This window comes from Thunnus albacares, chromosome 1 (assembly GCF_914725855.1).
Source record: "Thunnus albacares chromosome 1, fThuAlb1.1, whole genome shotgun sequence".
Classification (NCBI taxonomy): domain Eukaryota; kingdom Metazoa; phylum Chordata; class Actinopteri; order Scombriformes; family Scombridae; genus Thunnus; species Thunnus albacares.
The window spans coordinates 33,922,177-33,941,244 of NC_058106.1; the positions used below are offsets into that span (position 1 = coordinate 33,922,177).

Here is a 19,068-nt window from a genome sequence, read left to right on the forward strand (position 1 = left end):
ACACTGCTGCTCTGGCAGTGATGACTGTGCAGCTTTATTAGTATTAGCACAGTGCACATGTGTGCAGACACAAATGCCATCAAAAGTTGCTACAGCTGCTAAAGCCGACTGACAGCTGATCCAACTGTAATCAGCTGCTGACATCATCAGAAACAGACGTCGCTTCACGTGATGCTTCAGAGGAAAAGACGTCTCATCTCTCGATTTTTCAACATATTTCTCTGTTTCTGCTCTCCTTGCATTTACTCCTTGCATCTCTCATTGCATCTTCAGTGGGAGGGACTTAGACACAAGGAAAAGATGCAAGTTAGGGAAACATTGGATGCAATTAAGGGAATTGCGATGCACTCATAGTTATTAGCTCTGATGCATATAGGCATTGTTGGCAGTGTGCTTAATCAAATCAAGGGTCTATAAGGCAGATGCTGTACAGATTGTAAAACCTTTGAGGCAGATTTGTGATATAGGGCTATGTAAATAAAACAAACTTGACTTGTGTGATAATGACCCCATTCATACTTAAGTCACTTGATGTATCAGATCGGGCAGATTGGATAGCTATTGGATATCAAAGAAGGGAAGTATAAGTGCATTCAAGATGCTTTAAAGATTGAAAGATTAAAGATTGAAATCTGACTGCTGAAGCCACCTCAGAGGATACTTAAGACAGATGGTAAAAAAGTATAAACACATCTGTGTTACACCAATGTAATGTTTATTCCTCCCAATTGTAACTATGTCAGCAAGTTATCTGTGGAAATACCTTCTTTCAGCCTGTCTCTCTCACAATACCTGTGATAACAGCAGCTGAAGTGACACTGAAATTAGCTGTTGATCTGAATGATCTGTGTGTGCAATAATACCTTGCTCATAGCCCAGAAATATGATCCATCCATGTGATTGTTAGATTATGGATATTATGGATGGTTATAGCCATCTAGTTAAACTCTTATTGTTGTAACCGCAGATGAAAACTGCTGAAGTGCACGTTACTGTTCCTCAGGTTTACTAAACAGCCTCAGTAAAGTACAATTAATATCACCTATTGTATTTTTATTATCTGAACTGCACAATTTACCTTGCAAGGCAGCTGAATATGCAAGATCATGACATAATGCGAGAATTTATCTTTTCAGGCTTCAATTTATGCGCTTGCGTCCCAACCACCAGTGGTTCGGATCAATCAGCGTTCTGTGAGGATTCTCGTGTGATCTCATGATCGTGCGAATCCGGCTGCCTTGCAAGGTAAGACGGTGATCAACAGATGGTTCATCCAATCACCTGCCAAGTATATTTTGAAAGCGCCTGCCCTTTTACAAACATTGCCCAAGGACGACATCTCAGATGGTTTTGTATAACAAACCATCTGGCACGTCAGATCACTGCACAATAGTTTAGTTGTCTTGTGCACAATCTTGTGACACCTGTCACTATACATTATGTAGTCTCCATGTGACAACCGAAATCCTTCAATCCTTGAAGCGACCATACGCAACAGTGGAACAGCAAAGTCAGATCTCTAGCTGGATGCTATGAAGTTAATCTCCACTCCTTCTTTGTTGTTTCATTTTGTTGGTGATAAAAGTTTCAGCTGCTGGCATAAAATGAATCTTCTGCATCATGTCCAAGCGGTGCAAAAATGTCATTGGCTGTAATTAGTCGTAACAGAACAAATTCCAATTCCAATCTATAATAGGTTATAAAGCCACCAGAGTGAAAGTGAATGCAATTACAGTGTGACTGCGATATCATCAAAACAAAGACAATGGCTCCAGGCAGGACAAAGCAGGGCTAATTATATCAGGCTTCTGATGGAGATACAAAGGTGCTGAAGGCTCGTTCTTGCACCTTCTACGAACAGTTTGAGACAGCGATAAATAGACAGAGTTTAATTGCTCCACACTGAGGTTACTGTGCCAGTTTCCAGTCACGCAGCCGAGGATTTGAGCACGTAATATTGCAGATGACATTTCTGTGTGTGATAATGAGCCAGACTTTGGAAAGGAGCTTTAAGTGTATAATAAGTGTATATAATGCACCACTGCAACGGTCAGTTTTAAACTTGCATTGTTCATAAGAGAGAATCTGAGGGCATAACAAAATATAAACAAAACAGCACAGTTCACTGCTGTCTTGTAAAAATAGAATAGATGAATCATTAAAGGAGGCTGCAATCTAGCTTCCTTCTGTGCAGTGAACTCTGTAGGGAGATACAATATGTGGTGTTATTATTAAAGCTGTAACTATTTATTGTGTGTGTGTGTGTGCACGCGCGCACCAGGATAGGTTGGATGACTCAGACATGCACTTTCTTCAAGCACATGTCTTACAGTGATTACAACCAACTTTAGCCAGACAGCCATCTTAGAATAAAATCCACTGACTAATCTTGAATGTCTGGAAAGATAAATCACAAGGCCTAAAATAAAAATAATGGTAAATAATAAACTTGATTCATACAGTATCTTTAATACATGAAATATTGCTCAAAGTGCTTCACCAATAAGAAACCATTTAGAAGAAAGAACTGAAAATCTGAACTGTGAAAAGATTTAAATACATTTAAAAGGAGACAAATAGGGGGGAAAACTAACCTAAATTTTATAAATTGTATTAAATAGAGCAGAAGCGTACATAAGAAAACAACATTGGAGCAGTAAAACCATATTCTAAGTTATAGCAAAGGTAAAAAGAAGTTTTTAGCAGGCACTTCAAGTCCCTATAGGGTTTGAAAATGTCTAACTTTGGCAACTCAAAGGCTCCATTAACACCTTTCTGGGCTGGCTTTTTTCTGATGAATGTGGTCACGCTGTACAGATTGCATTTACACCTGAGTGAGATCTGATCTCGATGCAAGCCCGACTACCCCCAAAGGTGGTCCAATTTGTCCTGAGTGCATTTATACTTTGCATTAACATGTGTTTTCCTTCTCCAGATGACCAGTGGTTGAAAGTAACTAAGTATATTTACTCAAGTACTGTACTTAAGTACAATTTACTTGAGTATTTCAATTTTCTGCTACTTTATACTTCCACTCCACTACATTTCAGATGGAAATATTGTACTTTCTACTCCACTACATTTATTTGACATCTTTAGTTACTTTTCAGATGAAGATTTGACACAATGGATAATATAAAAAGCTTTAAAATACAGCAAATTGTAAAGATGAAACCAGTGGTTTCCAACCTTTTTGGCTTTTGACATCTTACAAAAACCAGTGTGTAGTCAGGGTCACATTTCACATGTCTATGAGTAACAGCTCCACCAAATAGTGATTTTTATCTAGACTTCTAACATGGTTTCATTTCAATAAATGTTCAACAATAATATACTGCTTACACACTGATGCTTCAATATTAATAATCTAATGATGTCATATGTAATAATATATCAGTCAGATGGACGAAATGAGTATTTTTACTTTAATACTTTAAGTACATTTTGCTGCTAATACTTATGTACTTTTACTTAAGTAGGATTTTTTTTGTCATGCAGGACTTTTACTTGTAATGGAGAATTTTACATTGCTGTATTGGTACTTTTTATTTATATAAAGGATCTGAGTACTTCCACCACTGCAGATAATGTATCCCGGTACAGATCACATTTTAATGCCAGGTGTAAAATGGGGTATATGTTAACAAAAAAAGATGTTTTTCATTTTTCTTATGCCAATAGTACATTTCCAAAGATGCTATAATCGCATTAAAAATTTCACACATAGAGGCTTTAAAAACCCCAACAGATGGTATGCGATGGTAAGGGAAAGAATTCCACAGTTTAGGTCCAAAACTGCAGAGGGCAGCTTCACTGTAGAGCTTCAGTGCCAGAAATAGATCCTTTTACAGTAAAACCTCTCTATTGATCCTGGTCCCAAGAGACCATGACGCTCTGGTCCAATTATATGGATTTTAGGTGAGCCAGATGAGATCATGTTTCCCACATCCAACTGAAGGCACTTGTGTCTGGCCATTGTTCATCCACATTACCTTTAATTTGACAGCAGGGGGGCAATAGAGACACGTCTGTCCCTTTAAAAGATATCGCCCTCATGTACGATGAATAATTCAGATGGAATAATTCTGCAGAGGTTCCTGTGAGGTGGGACCAGTGTCTCGCCTCCTCCAGCAGTAGGACAGCCAGGAAGCTCATACATAAAAGATGAAAGGTTTGATAGCCTCCATTGGATTCAGTGGCTTGGACCGTGCCGCCGTAGAGTTTAGAGTCGTAGCCTGGCTTAGCTGCTCGCTTGCCTGTGAACTGCCCACAGCCTCCCGGGCCTGTCTGCATGGGGCTTTCTCTGTAATATCTGTGCCATATGCAACCTGGCTCTGTTCTGCAGTCAGAGGGGGGGGGGGTATAAATAGCAACAACATGGATGCAGGAGAGAATGAGACCTCACTGAAACCTCTCACTTTCTAGCCAATTCACTACTAACCTGCAGGAGTGGCACAGAAACAGCCTGCAGAGAAAATAGATTAAATGATTTGGTCACATTGTGCTGTTATATTTATATGTATCAAGACTCCTTAAATGTGTCATCATCTATTTCCCCTACTTAAACCACCTACTGTCTAATTTCACTGCAGCATCTGCAATTGTGAGCTATATTCGGATTTTTAATTTGCCATTTCCCTTTTTCCATTCTGTTACATGCAGCTTAGTCTCATTTCCACCATGAGAGAACAGACAGATCTATTTGAGTACAGCCAAACCTTCTCCCAGCCCAATCGCCTGACACAAACCTGATAACATTTCACCAGAACAGATCAAGGATTGGCATATTTTGTCTTTCTAAAACAGGAGTAACATGCATGGCGCTGATATGCTCAGAAGAAAGGAAACCTGTGGTGAGAAGTGGTTTTATCTGCCCGTCTTGTTAACCTTCTACCCTCCTCAGTTTACCCAAGGGTAAATCTGAAATACTAAAAAGGCATGAGGGCCAAACCTTTTGGTTCAAGGCATTTGTCAAAGAACTCTATCTGTAAAGATACAGATATAACAAGCCATCAATTTAATCATGAACTCTATTGCTGCTGCAGAGTCGATGGATTAAAATCCTTGTTGGTACCAAAATGGGTCGCTGAGTGTTTGATTTGATTTATATACAATTAGCACCGGGTTGACAAGAAATCTGTCAGCAGAACATTTGATGGCAGTTAAAACACTACAAAATCTATCAGGAGAAAACAGTCCTGTAACAGAACTTTGTGTCATATAGTAGCATAGAAGATGCAACAAAAATCATTAAGAGCTACAAAGCAGAAAGCTGCAGCCTCTCTAAAAGTTTATGCATTTGGCTTCCAGGTTTGGTTTTCTGGCAAAGCAGCATGTAAATTCGAAAGTGTTTAGCAGCTGATTTAAAAGTTGTAGTTGTTGGATCTTTTTCACAGAGTAGAACTGTTATGCAGAGCTGGCCCAAGCTTAAACTTCACTGAAGCTTTACCTCTAAACACTACAGCAGGATTACTCAAATACAAGTCTTAGAGGCCACTTAATAAATATTCACTGCATCAAAGGTCCATTAAGGGTGCTTTACATGATGATATGTTAGCACAAAAACTCACATGAACAGCATTTCTGTATTAATGGTAGAAGTGACACCTTCATTGTGTAACCAAGTCGTTAAAATTGAGAATAAACAGGTGCAGCGGTTGGACTGTCGGAGACACTGTTCATTAACGAGTTCTTCTCTGTATTCATGATTGAAAATGTTTGGTTTTGATATTACAACTTCAACTGGGTCAGTTTTGTGGTTCTTATCACCATGTTTTTGGGACAGTTTTGTTCATAGTAGTCATTTTGTCATAGTGGTGTTTTGTGTTCCCACTCTTCATCATGGCCACTGTTTCATTGCAAATCAAGCACAATGGTCCCATGCTTCCCTCAGGCAAAACCAACCTTATATAACCAACCTTTCTTTTTTTTTTGTAACAGCTAGTTTTGAACAAGCCATTTTTACTTTATCAACTGGAGCTCCTTCATTCAACAACAACCTTGCTAACTGTGGCGACTAGAAGGCAGCTGAATGATGACAGCTGAGGTGATGTAATAGTGATGTGTCACTCATAAGCTGCCTAGGTCACATTGCAGTTAAATTTTGTTCCCGAACCAGAGCTCACTTATCGAGCATGTATACACTATAGACTGTTTCACACTTTCAAATGCACTCTTTGGTCGAGGAGTGCAACTCATCTAAACCCACTTAAGAGAGTACTATAAATTGTAAAGTTTCTTTCTTTAGTTTTTATAGGTGACTCTGACCACAGGCATGTTGACTCTATTGATATTGTTATGGAACAATAAACAATGCCTGGGCCCTGTTTCAGAAAGAAAACTCTGAGTTTGTTAACCCTGAGATGAGGGAAACTCTGGGTTTTCAGTTTCAGAAAGAGAGCTAGCTTAAACTCTGTGTCAGTTACCATGGTAACTGACTCTGTGAAGCTAACCTGCGTCATTAGCAGGTTTTCTTCAACAAACCTTGAGTTTCTCTCTGTCTCCTCCCTCTCACCGAGCCAGACACACTGTTTCATTACCTCATTCATTCAGACTGTATCAAAGCTTGTATCGAAGCACATTAATTAGCGGAGGGTTACTGTCTGTCAGAATCAAAATCCTGGTTGGATATTAGTTTAGCTACTCAAGGACTTTCTAAAGTTACCACTTTTTTGTGCTTCAGTCACTTCTTTGAACAGCAGTTTTTGCTCTCACATTCAAATATTACACAGCATGAATTCAGCCTCAGCTCAGGATAAAACCTGTTTTTGCCTTCTTTTTGCGAGTGGAAGTTATTTTTCTTTATACATAACACTGTAACTGTGCACACAAGCTGTCAGTTTGTTAGAGCAGCTCCTGCACTGAAATGTTTATTGCACATAATGTGTAATCTCAGGTTATATTTGGAAAATCAGTATGAAGCTTTAGACACGTAGGATCAATGAATAATTATCTCTATCGCTCATGATGTGATTGGTCGCGCTGATGGAACATCAATCCTATAATATTGGAGATTATATGTTAATACTCCTGAGTGAGCAGGATGGAGCAGCATCACTGAATGCTGTTGAGCCAACATACAAATAGATGTCTAAAATTTTAAAATCTACTGTCTTTTAACCTCAAAGCCTTTTTCAAGTGCAAATCACCAAACTCATTATTACTGGATCAGATTGTGAGCTTACAGTCACGTCTCTGTGTCTTTGATCTATATATTTTTTTAAATCTTTAACTATATTTTTTCATCTTCAGTCGCTGCCTCCTGCGTTTTGCCCCGTCAGATTAAAGCTGAACAAATATATTTAAAATGTAATGTAGCTACAGCCTGATACACAGTCAGATTCCACTTTATCATCATCAAGGAAATGTAAGTCTGGTAAATGATGAATTAATGGACAACACTGAATGAAACTTTATTGTGTTAACTTATTGACTCAGGCTCTTTTTTTTTTTTTTAGATAAATGTGCACCGTCTGCTGTATTAAAATAGAGACGTTGCCTTTTATTTACCTGTTGCCATGGTGAATTGTTGTATCGGAGCTCCACTGATGATGGATTTTTTTATTGCACAACACGCACACACTTAATTCTGAGTGAACATACTGAAAGTTGATTGAACTGACTCTGATCAGCTGTTCTGAAATTGAAAACTTGGATTTTCTCATCTTGAGGTTAATCAACTCAGAGTTCAGGGTTAGACTCAGAGTTTGTTAAGCCTGCTTTATAAAACAGGTCTCTGTCATGTTTTGTTTTGTTTTGATTTTTTAAAAATTAATTATATCTTGTAAATGCTGGGTAATTGAAAGGGAGGCTATGCAGACATGCCACAGGTTTTTAAACACGGTGTTTACTGTGGTTGGAATTTAATTTAAAAAAAAAAACTATCCTGTAGCTAGTGAACAGAAGATACAACAAGGAAACACAAATTAGTGTTTAAAATCCCTCCAGTGAGTCATGGACACTTTTTTTTTTTTTTTTTTTGCTTTTTAGTTGTTTTGGTGTGCCCTAGTCTCTAAATCCATTTTTACCATCCTTTTCCATTTTGTCAGTGGCTTGTGAAACACTTTGAATTGCATTTGACTTGTTTGAAAGGTGCTCTATAACTACAGTTTGATTGATTGATTGATTGATTTTAACAAAAAATTGAAATGCGCTGAACTGAAAAGTATCACAGCAAACCAGCAAACAACATAACTGAAAACAGCTGGTTAAAATTATCTTTTTATTGTGCACATGTACCAAGTATATCCGACTTCCCATCTGTAATTTAATCATTTCAGGCCCCCCGGTGGCCGACTATGGCGCTATTGAATAACTGTCCCACCTTCAAAATCCTTGCTCATTACCACTGTCTAATTAATGGATCCATGTTCCAATATTGAGGTGTCTACCATATTCCATCCAAGTCTGGGTGCAACATCTTGTCACATCATGCTAACAGAACAGGAGCGCAGGCAACAACTGTGTTTTCCTTTAAGTTATGACAGAGAGGAAAACATACACCATTACAGATAATTAGGGGCCCTTTTATTCAGTGTATTCAGCAACAGTAATCATTGTAATCAGCAAGTAATCATCATGTCCTGCCTCAATTCAGGCTTGAAAACTTCAGGGAATCATTTTTCCCATCTGCAATTACAGACATGAGATCATTATTACAATTCCGAACACTTATGTAATCTAGACTCATGTATTGTCACAAGGAACTGTTATCTGTGTGTATGATCCACGTCTTTCTCTTGGAAAAAGGGTACCGATAAAGTTCTAGCTAAGATCCTTTTCTACTGTCATGTGATTTACTTAAATGGTGCAACCTCAACTTGCTTCATCTATCTATATTTCATGTTGAGATTTCGTACCATACCCAGACCACCGTTTGACAACAGAGTATTGGTGAGAACCTGTTGCATTTACTTCTGGATTTTTTGCGCAAGTGGAGCGAGTGAGAGTGATCTTGCCGTGATCTCGTCGTGAGAGTTGCTGCTTACTCAAAACCCAACCTGGTCTCAGGTATACTGTATTTTTGATCCTGTGAGTGTAGACATTGGTGTCTGTGTTTCCTCCTCTATGATTGACTTCTTTCCTGTGTGTGCTTTCTATATGTGTAAAATAAGGGAATGACAGGAAATACTTATATTTACCGTGGATGTAAAATAAATGACCTTTTGCAAGCGTTCAAGGGAATGTATTGTGCACACTTCCAGGTCTATATTTTTATTTTCTCTCTACTCTACTCTACTGGAATATCTTTGCATGATTTACAGCTCAAAAAACTCCTTTTTTATCTTATACTGGTCCTTTATGCAGCCCCTCAGTTCATCCTCTGTCTGAAACAGGCCGTTTTAGCTCCTGTCTCTTTAAGGCCCCCCTCCTGATGAGCCCACTCTGTTCTGATTGGTTAGCTTCGAGAGGCTAAACAAACAATAGTAGTTGGATTTCACTTCTTTTTTCACGTTCTTTACTTGAAATATAAACTTCTCAAATACATCCATATATGTTCAAGCCTGAATCAGATCAGAAATATGCGAGTGGACAACGCAAACAGCACATGGAACAACCAAAGCAACAAAGGCTATAGACAGGATGGGTGTTTGTGAACATGCACGGACAAGCTGATGTCATCACGAAGAGGAAGTAGAAATGAAGTTCTCAGAGCAGGATGAAGCCCTGGCGTTTGACTTGCAGCAAGCATTTTTACATATGTCCACCTCAAGTTTTGGAACTTTGACCATGTTTAATATAGACATCCAACATCATAATAGTATAAAAAATAACAGATAATCACAGAAAACATAATATGTCCCCTTTAAAATGACTAAAGATGGCTTTCCTTTTAGAATTAGCAGGGGAAGTGATGATGAAAGTAGCAGTGAGCATGCTCTAAACATCTACAGGGGGTACACAGAATGAGGTACACACAAGGTAATATTCTACATTTTTATTATGTTAACTAATCCTAAGAATAGACGAAAACTAACAATCCTGTTTAGTATTGCCTGTTTAGCCAAAGCCTGATACAGCTTTTCCTTTGTGCCATAGAGCTCCGTTGTTGTCCAAACACAATATAAAATACATTAATAAGCCAAAACATGGCACTGATATGTTCCTTCATTACCATAAACATGAGCAAAATTGTTTAACTTGACTCAATTCCACATGCACCTGTGATATATATACCCATGTGCACACCAAATGTTTATTAATCAATGGCTGAAAATAATCCCTGAAAAATGCATTATATACTCCTGTTTGAGTAACATTTGCTATAATGCTAAGACATAGTTGGTTTTGGACTTTTCATGGGATTTGTTGACAATATAATAAGAAAAATATAGAATAACGCATGCCTCATCCTTTACATTTGAAGAATAACAAAATTATCTAAATCAGCTACAAAAGTATCTCATTCCCTCCTACAGTATACTGTCACAGAGGCAGTATGCAGTTTGTCTGTTCGCCATGTTTTTCCAGTGTTTTCTCTTTGAAACATTAAATAAGTCTTCTATTTGTTTGGCCAATGTTCCTGCAGTTTGGGCTTATATGATTTTGTCCCTTTGTTGATTTATATTACTCTAAAAAAAAACATCTTTTCTATTAGACCTACTTCGCAATCAACCTAATATGATTGACCTTTGCAATGGTATTGGTAGTTATGATTCAGAGTGGTTACATTACTTTGTCTAGTCGCTGTAGTTATGGTCAGGGTTTGTGGAAGGTGTTGTGTGGTTACACAGCAGCTGGTCACAACCTGGTTTCTGCTGTTAATACAGAGTTTGCTGCATTCTAGGCTGCTTGTTTGAGAGACCTTCATTTTTTTTTTCTTTTCAATTGTGAGTAACTGCAGAAATTGAGTGATTCAAAATTGCCAGTTTTATTTGTTCATAACAAACCTATTTCAGCTTTCAGAACATATATATATGTGTTCTTACAATGCACAGTACAAAAGCCCAATGGAAGAACCAGCTGCAGCTAACTTGTGAACTGATCAAGAAAAGATGCTGGACAGGAGACAACTGCAGGGTTTCCTCCAGTGTGCTGCAAACCCAGCAGCCTGCCAGGCCTAAATTGACTCTGCACCGGGCCTAAGCATTGGGGAATGTTTTTTTTTTTTTTCTTTAATGTATTTTTTAAGATGTTTTTTAGACTAAAATTAGATTACAAGTTACAAAATTAATTACAAGTAGCATTGCTCCTTAAAGGAATAGCTCAGTGCGTATGTTGTGTGCGTAGCAAGTGTGCAATTGAGGGAGAGAGAGAGAGAGAGCATGTGTGAGAGTCCGTATGAAATTAGCAGTATAGCTGTGAATGTAGCAGTGCAGTGTGTGTACAGTTTAGGCTATTTGTCGGTGAATAAATGCTACAACTCCTCAAGATCCAAGCCAAGGTCCCGTGTCTTACTTGCCACCCAGCTGAGGTGACGGAGGTTAGCGCCAAACTTAGCGACAACTCCAGCACAGGGTCACTTAACTCACTTAAGGTAGACCAGCTAATTTTAGTGACAAGCGTAGCAACCCCCTGCGAAACAACTTCTCTGGCAGAAGGCCTGCTCTGTGATGACCTCTGTATTACTGCTAAACCCTGTGTGGCATAGTGGGAAATCTGAAATGCTCCAGAGGTTCTAGTCTTAAATTTGTGACTAGTGTAACTGTGCAATCCAACAGTTTGCACAGTCAGCTGAGGAGAATTAGGGTAAAGATATTCTGAACTAAGAACTGACTTTCCTGATATTCACCCAGGTCATAGTTTCACTGATGTAAACCTTGTCGTTTCATAATTTAGGAACCAGGTCTTTGACTTGGAAACTGATATCACATGGCTTATAATTGGGAACAGGTCCAAAGCTTAAAGGACCAGTGTGTAGAATTTAGTGGCATCTAGTCTCGGAGAACCTACTGTAACTGCAAAACTCCCGAAAAATGCGAAAGGCCCTCTCTAGAGCCACTGTTTGGTTTGTCCGTTCTGGGCTACTGTAGAAACATGGCGGTTCAACACGGCGGATTCCGTGGAAGAGGTCCCACTCTCTCTGTAGATATAAAGAGCTCATTCTAAGGTAGCGAAAACACAACAATTCTTATTTACAGGTGATTATACACTAATTAAAACACACTTATGAATATTATATTCTATTTCTGCCAAGTCCGTTCTGCTAGATGCCCAGGATTCAGTCAGTGGAACCAGAATATTTTGATCGTCCTTAACGCCAGCTTTAGCACAAATACAGTGCTGAGTTGCTAGGGGGAGGCATCATTTTCAAACATCATGTTTAGCCATCAGTAGTTCAGCAAATCCTGTATAACACAGGAGTCACTGGGGTTAATTTGTTTAACTCCCACATTCTTTCAGTCAATCAGCCTTACAAATCAATAGGTTGTTCGTGTGAAGAAACTACAGAGAGCAATCATCTAGTAACTCTTTGTTCAATATACACTGCTCTTAATCTGGATTTGGATATTTTTCAGCACTTCTTGTTTGGGGGTCAGTTTCACATTTTGTGATGCTAAAATAGAAGGAGCCACAATAAGGTGGTTACAGGTGACCTCCAAAGCTCATTAATCAACACTTTACATCTCTTTTGTTTCATTCATACAAAAACCTTAGTGTGAAAACAACAAGTTGTGCTTTACACATACTGTGAACCCATTTTTACACTTCTGTTTTTGTACAGATTAAACAAAGAGATATATTATGTTAATTAATAAGTACCTTGTGGCTGTAGCTTCATTGTATTTAACAGGCAACATAAGAGTGGTATCAATATAATCTAACTCTTGACAAGAAAGTGAGAAACCATAAAATGTAATGGCAATTTACAAACTCTTCATCTGTTAATGATTTCATACATTTCCTACAATGGCTTTTGACAGCATGAATCTGTGGCTTTCAACTGTCAGATTTCTATACTATATGTAAAGCCAGCAATCATAATGGCAATCAAAGAGCCAAAGATTCAATTAAACAAAAGATTTCACCCCTATTGCTTTAAGCTCAAGATGAACTGTTTGATTGTTTGTTGCGCATCGGTCCATTTTCTGCTATGAGTGTATTAATTTGTCTGTTTCCTCTTTTACAATGGAATCTCCTAATATGGTTTTTATACACCAGTGCAAAGTGTCAGAAGTAGAAAAATCCCTCACTCTGATTCTGAAGGACTGACAACAAAACTTGACATCTTGTTTTAGATTACTGAAATGTCTGCAATTCAAACTTGGCCAGTTATTGACAAGGAAAAGATGCACCTAGAAAAGCAATGTGCATCAGCTATAGCTCTTCATTGGACAGTGCTGAGGTATTCCAGTTTGGATTTCTGCTCTAAAGGAGGCTGGAAAAAAAAGTTTTGATTGGAATCGACAGGAGGGTCGATTAAATGTTAATTAAGGACTCTTTCAGTCCTAAAACCAGACTGCAGAGTTGTTATATGTTAAGGATAATTGGCCTAAGAGGCTGATAGGAGGCATGTTTATAGATCTCGGGGATAGGGATATCAGGATCAAGGCTGCATTTGTTGTTACCATTTAACTGTTTAACATTAATGATTTAGAGAGTCAATGAGGAACAGAGGGATCTATACTGACCAGACAGATTCACAGATAACTGGGTTTCCTGCATGTTTTATAACTTGTGCACTGTGTTCATTTTAACAGGATTCATGTAATTAAAAAAAAAAACAAGTAAATAAACTATTATAATAGACTGTTTTGGCTCTAATTGAGAAAACACAATGAAATAATTGCTTGAAATTGTCAGCATGTTGTAATGATGCAAAGCAAAGAGCAATTTCAAATTAAAAAAAGATATGAAACAAATGAGGAATATTGCTTGATTCTTATCATACTTTTACTGTGGTCATGTGACAATTAGCCAAACCAAAGTTCATACAGCTTATGTTATCATGTCAGTATACTAATACACAATATACGCCATCTGGATCTTAACCGACCATTATCACATTCTTTCCTGGTCATGTGACTAAAACACCATTCAGTACAAATACAGTAGCTTAATATTCAAGTATTCCATCTCTGTCGTAACAAGACAAGACTCAAAAACTAAAATTGTTGGATGTATGAGAAAACTTTGCTTTTCTTAGATCTTTACTAGCAGTGTGGGGAAAAAAACGTAAAAGTTTGTCCAGATTGTGGCATCAGAGTAAAGGTTGTGCTGTTTCTTAAATTAAACTCTACATTGTCAGACTTGGCTGCTCAAAGGGTTTCTTTCAACTTTTATTGGTGAGACCTGGAGGTCGGTCCAGAACGGACCCGTGAAAAAAATAATAATTCGGAACAAATAATTGAATTCAATATGAAAAGGACCGAAAGACAGTCAGACTCCAAAATGAAGTTGACCTGAACAGAACCAAATGGAGACAGAATACCAAAACTGTCCAAAACTGTGCAATCACTGTCCAATATATGTCAGTTTTCCCTGTAATTTATAGTTCACACTACCAGTCCAAAACATATGACGCACCTGATAGCTAGTAGAGTAAAGTAGAGATAAATCGGCAGATATTATCTTATCACAGACACATCGTTATCTGCATATACTGTATGTTGGCCGATAAGTAAAAGGAAATTGCAGTACAGAAATGCCAAAGATATCTTTGACGACTGAAGTGTTGCTATCTACCAGAGAGCGCTGACGAGTTTATTTTCCATCTGCAAAATTTCCCACTCAGTGCACATATAAGTCACAATTCTTTAACAAGACAATTCAAGAGGAAAAATGGTTGTTCATGTCATGTATTCATAAAAATCATTAGCCTCAAAAATCCAGAATCCACTCAGGTATTATTGACACAAAGACCCAAAACCAGCAGCAATATAATGGGACCAGAACCGATTAAGCCTAACAATGATTTGGACTTGTCATTAGGCTCTTAAACTTGGTGCTTTGAGCTGAATAAAAGCAAGGTCACATCTCCATGGTAATATTTAGTTCTTGAGATACTTTATAAAATGCCATATTTTCAAGAACTAAGCATTTTTTCAGCTGTCTAATAAAAAAAAAAAAGCCTTGTATGATTGCAGTGCCAGCATCTGTTTGACATTGTTGTGATATTTCACTCTGAATCAAACCGCCAGACCAACAGACCTAACATATATACTCACGAGGGGGATACCAAAATATAAACTAATAATCACCATTAGAAGAATTTTAAATCTAAATCAACAGTGACACAGAAGGGGGTCTGAGTAATGAGGCTGACAATCTGGGTTCCAATGTAGGATGAGAAACTAGGTCAGCCTCTGTCTGGACAAACTAACTTTATTCAATACATCACAGGAGTTCTCACAATGCAAGCGATCCTGTTGACAAAAAAGTATAACAAATACGTGCAAATATCTTAGCAATTAGCTGAGCTTTGTTCCCCCCGTTATCAGCGCACAGCGGGAGAACATTAGCATTTTTCATTGTTTTTATCGCAAGGTCGGATCACATCCAGATAAGGACCTTTTAGTGAAGGCTGTGCTTGTCCGCCTTTCTTAAACTGGCTGAAAAGAGATACTGAGATGTATTTGTTCAAAGCATCTGCTATTTGTGTATCACTGGCTAACTGGGAGACCGGAGGGACTGGTCCGAATGTCCGGCCAAAGACGCTGCCAGAGCTCTCTTTTCTCTCAGTGCTATCAACACTAATTGGAGCACCAAATTGCCCCTTTTTTTCCAGCCATTTCACCAGCATTACAATATGTTCCTCCACAATTTATGCAATGAAACAGATGAAATATGATATCGAGCTCAGCGCACAACATGATTGCATACAGCATACATAAATCATCTTGAATAACCACTGACCCAGTCAGCCACAGTGGCTCCTGCACGGCTCCTATTAGACAGTAAATCACTGGACTGTTTGTTACTGTAACCTATTAGAACATCAAACTCTCCATTTTTTTTTAAAAGACCCTGGTAGTTGCTGCAACTTTGGCTGCCGTTGCTCTGTCAAGCCATCTGTGTTACAGGGCCATGAAAGCAGTGCAATGGTGGGCGATGTGTTAAATAGGTCATAACACAAGCATCCTCTCCAACACTCGCAGGTCCAGTTTTCCCCCTTTGGATTAGCCACCTGTTTCCCACACTATCTGCTACACTGGATGCTGCTCCTTGACCCTGGGAGCCTCTAAACCGTAGGGAGAGCAACTTGGATGCTTGGAGTGTGGGAGTGAGTGTATGTGTGTGTGTGTGTGTGTGCGTGTGCGTGTATCAAGTAAAAAGTGAGGTTGTGTATCCCGCATGGCCGCCAGCCCTGAATCTTGGACAGCTCCACTTCGGCAGAGTTGGCCGAGCTGCCTTGCCTTCATTCATACGGAGCCAGTGGCTCACCATGCCAAGCACTCTAGAAAATAAAACCACACACATGCAAACACACACAATACACTACCACTCTGCTGATAGGTGTTTCAGCACACAATGCTGCTTATTTTGGATTCAAGCTACTGCTGTTTTTGCCAGTATCTTTGAATATGAATATTTTCAAGTAGAAAAAAAACCTCAGTGTTTTCCTCCAAAACTGTCTTTTTGTTCAGGTGGGAACAGCCTTTGAAGCAGCATTCAATCTATCATGGGACAATCAAACTCTCCAATGAAAACTCAGTGTGAAACTCGTACGTACTGCCTTCAAATATTTAGACATTGAACACGAAATTAAACACATTTTCCATTGCAGGTTTTTCTGACAGTTTTTTTGTGTAACTGCAACCAAGCAGGAAACAAGACACACAGAAACACACTTATCACTGAACAAAATCAAACTCCTTCTCATTCAGTCCCCCTAAAAGCTCTCTCTCTCTCTTCTTTCACTGCTGTGTATCTCCCTTTTTCCTCTTTATACTTCTGCTCTCTAACAATTCAGTCTCTGCTTAAAGCTGGGGGCACTACAGGAAGAAGGGAAGGAGCTGTGCCAAATATTGAGAGCCCTTTTAAGAGTGCAGGGATGCAAGTGAGCAAAGTTGTCCTCTGACACTCATCTCAAACCAACCCCAACAGGATTAACAATATCATCAAGTTTCATACTTTATGGCCCCATTTGTTTCCTATCACTGCTATAATTCAATTAGGCTTCACATTTTCTATAATTATGAGATCGTTGAGTCTGATTTCCTTTTGTTTTGAGGCTCCAAATATTCTGGCCACATACTGTGTACCCCTCAGAGTCCTCATTGTAGCACACCTGATATCCATTAACCACTGGTTGTTAGGATTACTCAACACTTAGATGTTATTGAAAACAATCAAAGTGGTGAAGAAATCACACACAGACAGCGCGCTCAAGTGTGTCCAGATAGAGCCGGAGCATCTGCTGTCTGGGACAAATTAAATGTGGAGTAATTATGAGAGGAGGCTCCCCGGAGTGTTCTGTCTCAGCATCCCCGCTAATACTGTGACACCAAAAGGTGTGGCGCTGTGTGGCTTTGCTCACACTAACTAATGAAACAAAGAGCATGTGTGTGTGCGTGCATGTATGTGCGCGCAGCCATGAAACAGAAGACAAAGACATCCCTGAACTTGAGTAGCGCGACTAATGAGGAGGAAATTGACGGCGTGCGTGCCTTACCTCGAAAAAGGAAGGCTTTGCTGCTGTTGTGAAGCCCCGCCACTTGGGTAATTCCATAGGTGGCATTTGCCAGGTCAAGTTCATTGATGATATCAATCTGGTATTCTTGATCTGACCCGAAAGCCAAAGCTGGTGAAGAGAAATGAAGGTTAGAGGATGTTGAAGCTGTGGGGTTTTACAGCTTGTTGTGGCAGAGAGGATTAAACCTGGCAGGGTTTTAACTAAAAAATACTAATTTATAAAGAGACAAACTCGCTGCGTGCATTCCACAGTTTAAAATGGCTGGTTGTGGAAAAAGTCTCGCAGTTTTAATTTATACGCAGGGTATTGCTTAGATGCTGCCCACTAAAATGCACCGTGTTTGCCCGCAGCCAACACCTGTGTTCTCCAGGGCTGTAGGTGCACTGTGCGAAGACCTTAAGGTAAGTGGTGTCATCTTTTTTTTTTAGCTTATCTGCATCCTGGTTTTATTACAAAGAATTGCACTAAAAACTGCAGGTGATTACAAAAACAATACGCTGCAGTCTAAAGACACTAACAAAAAATCTGACATGCTTGCGCGCAAGATGCGAAACGAGGAGCGTAAAAATGTTAAGAAGCTTTTGTCACTCTCAATAAAATTCCTCATCGCGATCAAAGAGTGCCACACGCCTTGTACTTACCTGGTTTGGTAAAAAAGAAAAAGGATAACAAAGCCACGTAAATATCCATTTGTGCTGGAGTTGCGCTGTACAGAGTCCTCAGCCGTGCGCTCCGCTGTGTATCCACACTAACCCACTCTGGTCCGTCTGGCGTTGTGCGCCTTTCTCACCTCGCCTGGATGAGGAGGAACGGAGGAACGGTCCACAACACATGAGCAGGGGTTCCCTCAATGCGAAACTATGTCGTTTTATAACGCGGCAATGCGTTTAATCCGCCACTTCTGTCATCAACAGTGACAGATGTCCGCGTTTATTCAGAATCTAAATTAAACCGGAATGCAGACGGAGAATATCAGGATGTTTTCAATCATCAATCTGTTAAGTTCCCCCCGTTCAGACGACAGAAACCTCCAATTTTGGAGGTGAGAAAAGGGCTTTTCAAAGAAAAGTCGGTGAGAGGAGGATATGGGAATTCTCTGTAATAGATAGGTAGGCTCACTTGTCACAGCGTAGACTATTCAAAGAATTTCCAGTCTCACGTAAATTAACATCACTGCAGCTGACAAAGTAGAACATGTTTTATTAACTGTATGAAGATACTGCAGCCTGCAGAGTGTATGTTTGCTCTGTGTGAAGGTTTTTTTTATCCTTTTTTAGCAGTAGCACACACAAAAACAGAGTAATTGTTTCACACAGCATCCCCTCATCACCTCCTCCAACTCCTGAATCGACCCCCCCCCTCAACCCCCACACCCCCTCCTTGCCTCAGAGAATCCCCGGGATTTATAAGCACTGCTGCTCCAGTCCTCTTTCCTCTGGGGTCCGTCCTTATTGAGACCCATTAATCATACCCTTCTCCTGCCTCCCTCTAAT

At 39.3% G+C, this 19,068-nt stretch overlaps 1 protein-coding gene across 1 annotated transcript in view; it reads right to left on the reverse strand.

The window, feature by feature from the left end:
- The window catches only part of LOC122985162 (protein kinase C-binding protein NELL1-like), a 279,144-nt gene extending 260,678 nt beyond the window's left edge, over nt 1-18,466 (reverse strand). The window contains exons 1-2 of the mRNA XM_044355623.1: nt 18,217-18,466; nt 17,555-17,683 (exon numbers count right to left, since the gene is read on the reverse strand). Of these exons, the coding sequence (XP_044211558.1) occupies nt 17,555-17,683; nt 18,217-18,265 (178 nt within the window). The 5' untranslated portion in view covers nt 18,266-18,466. The remainder of the gene's footprint in view (nt 1-17,554; nt 17,684-18,216) is intronic.
- Nucleotides 18,467-19,068: the final 602 nt, after the last annotated feature.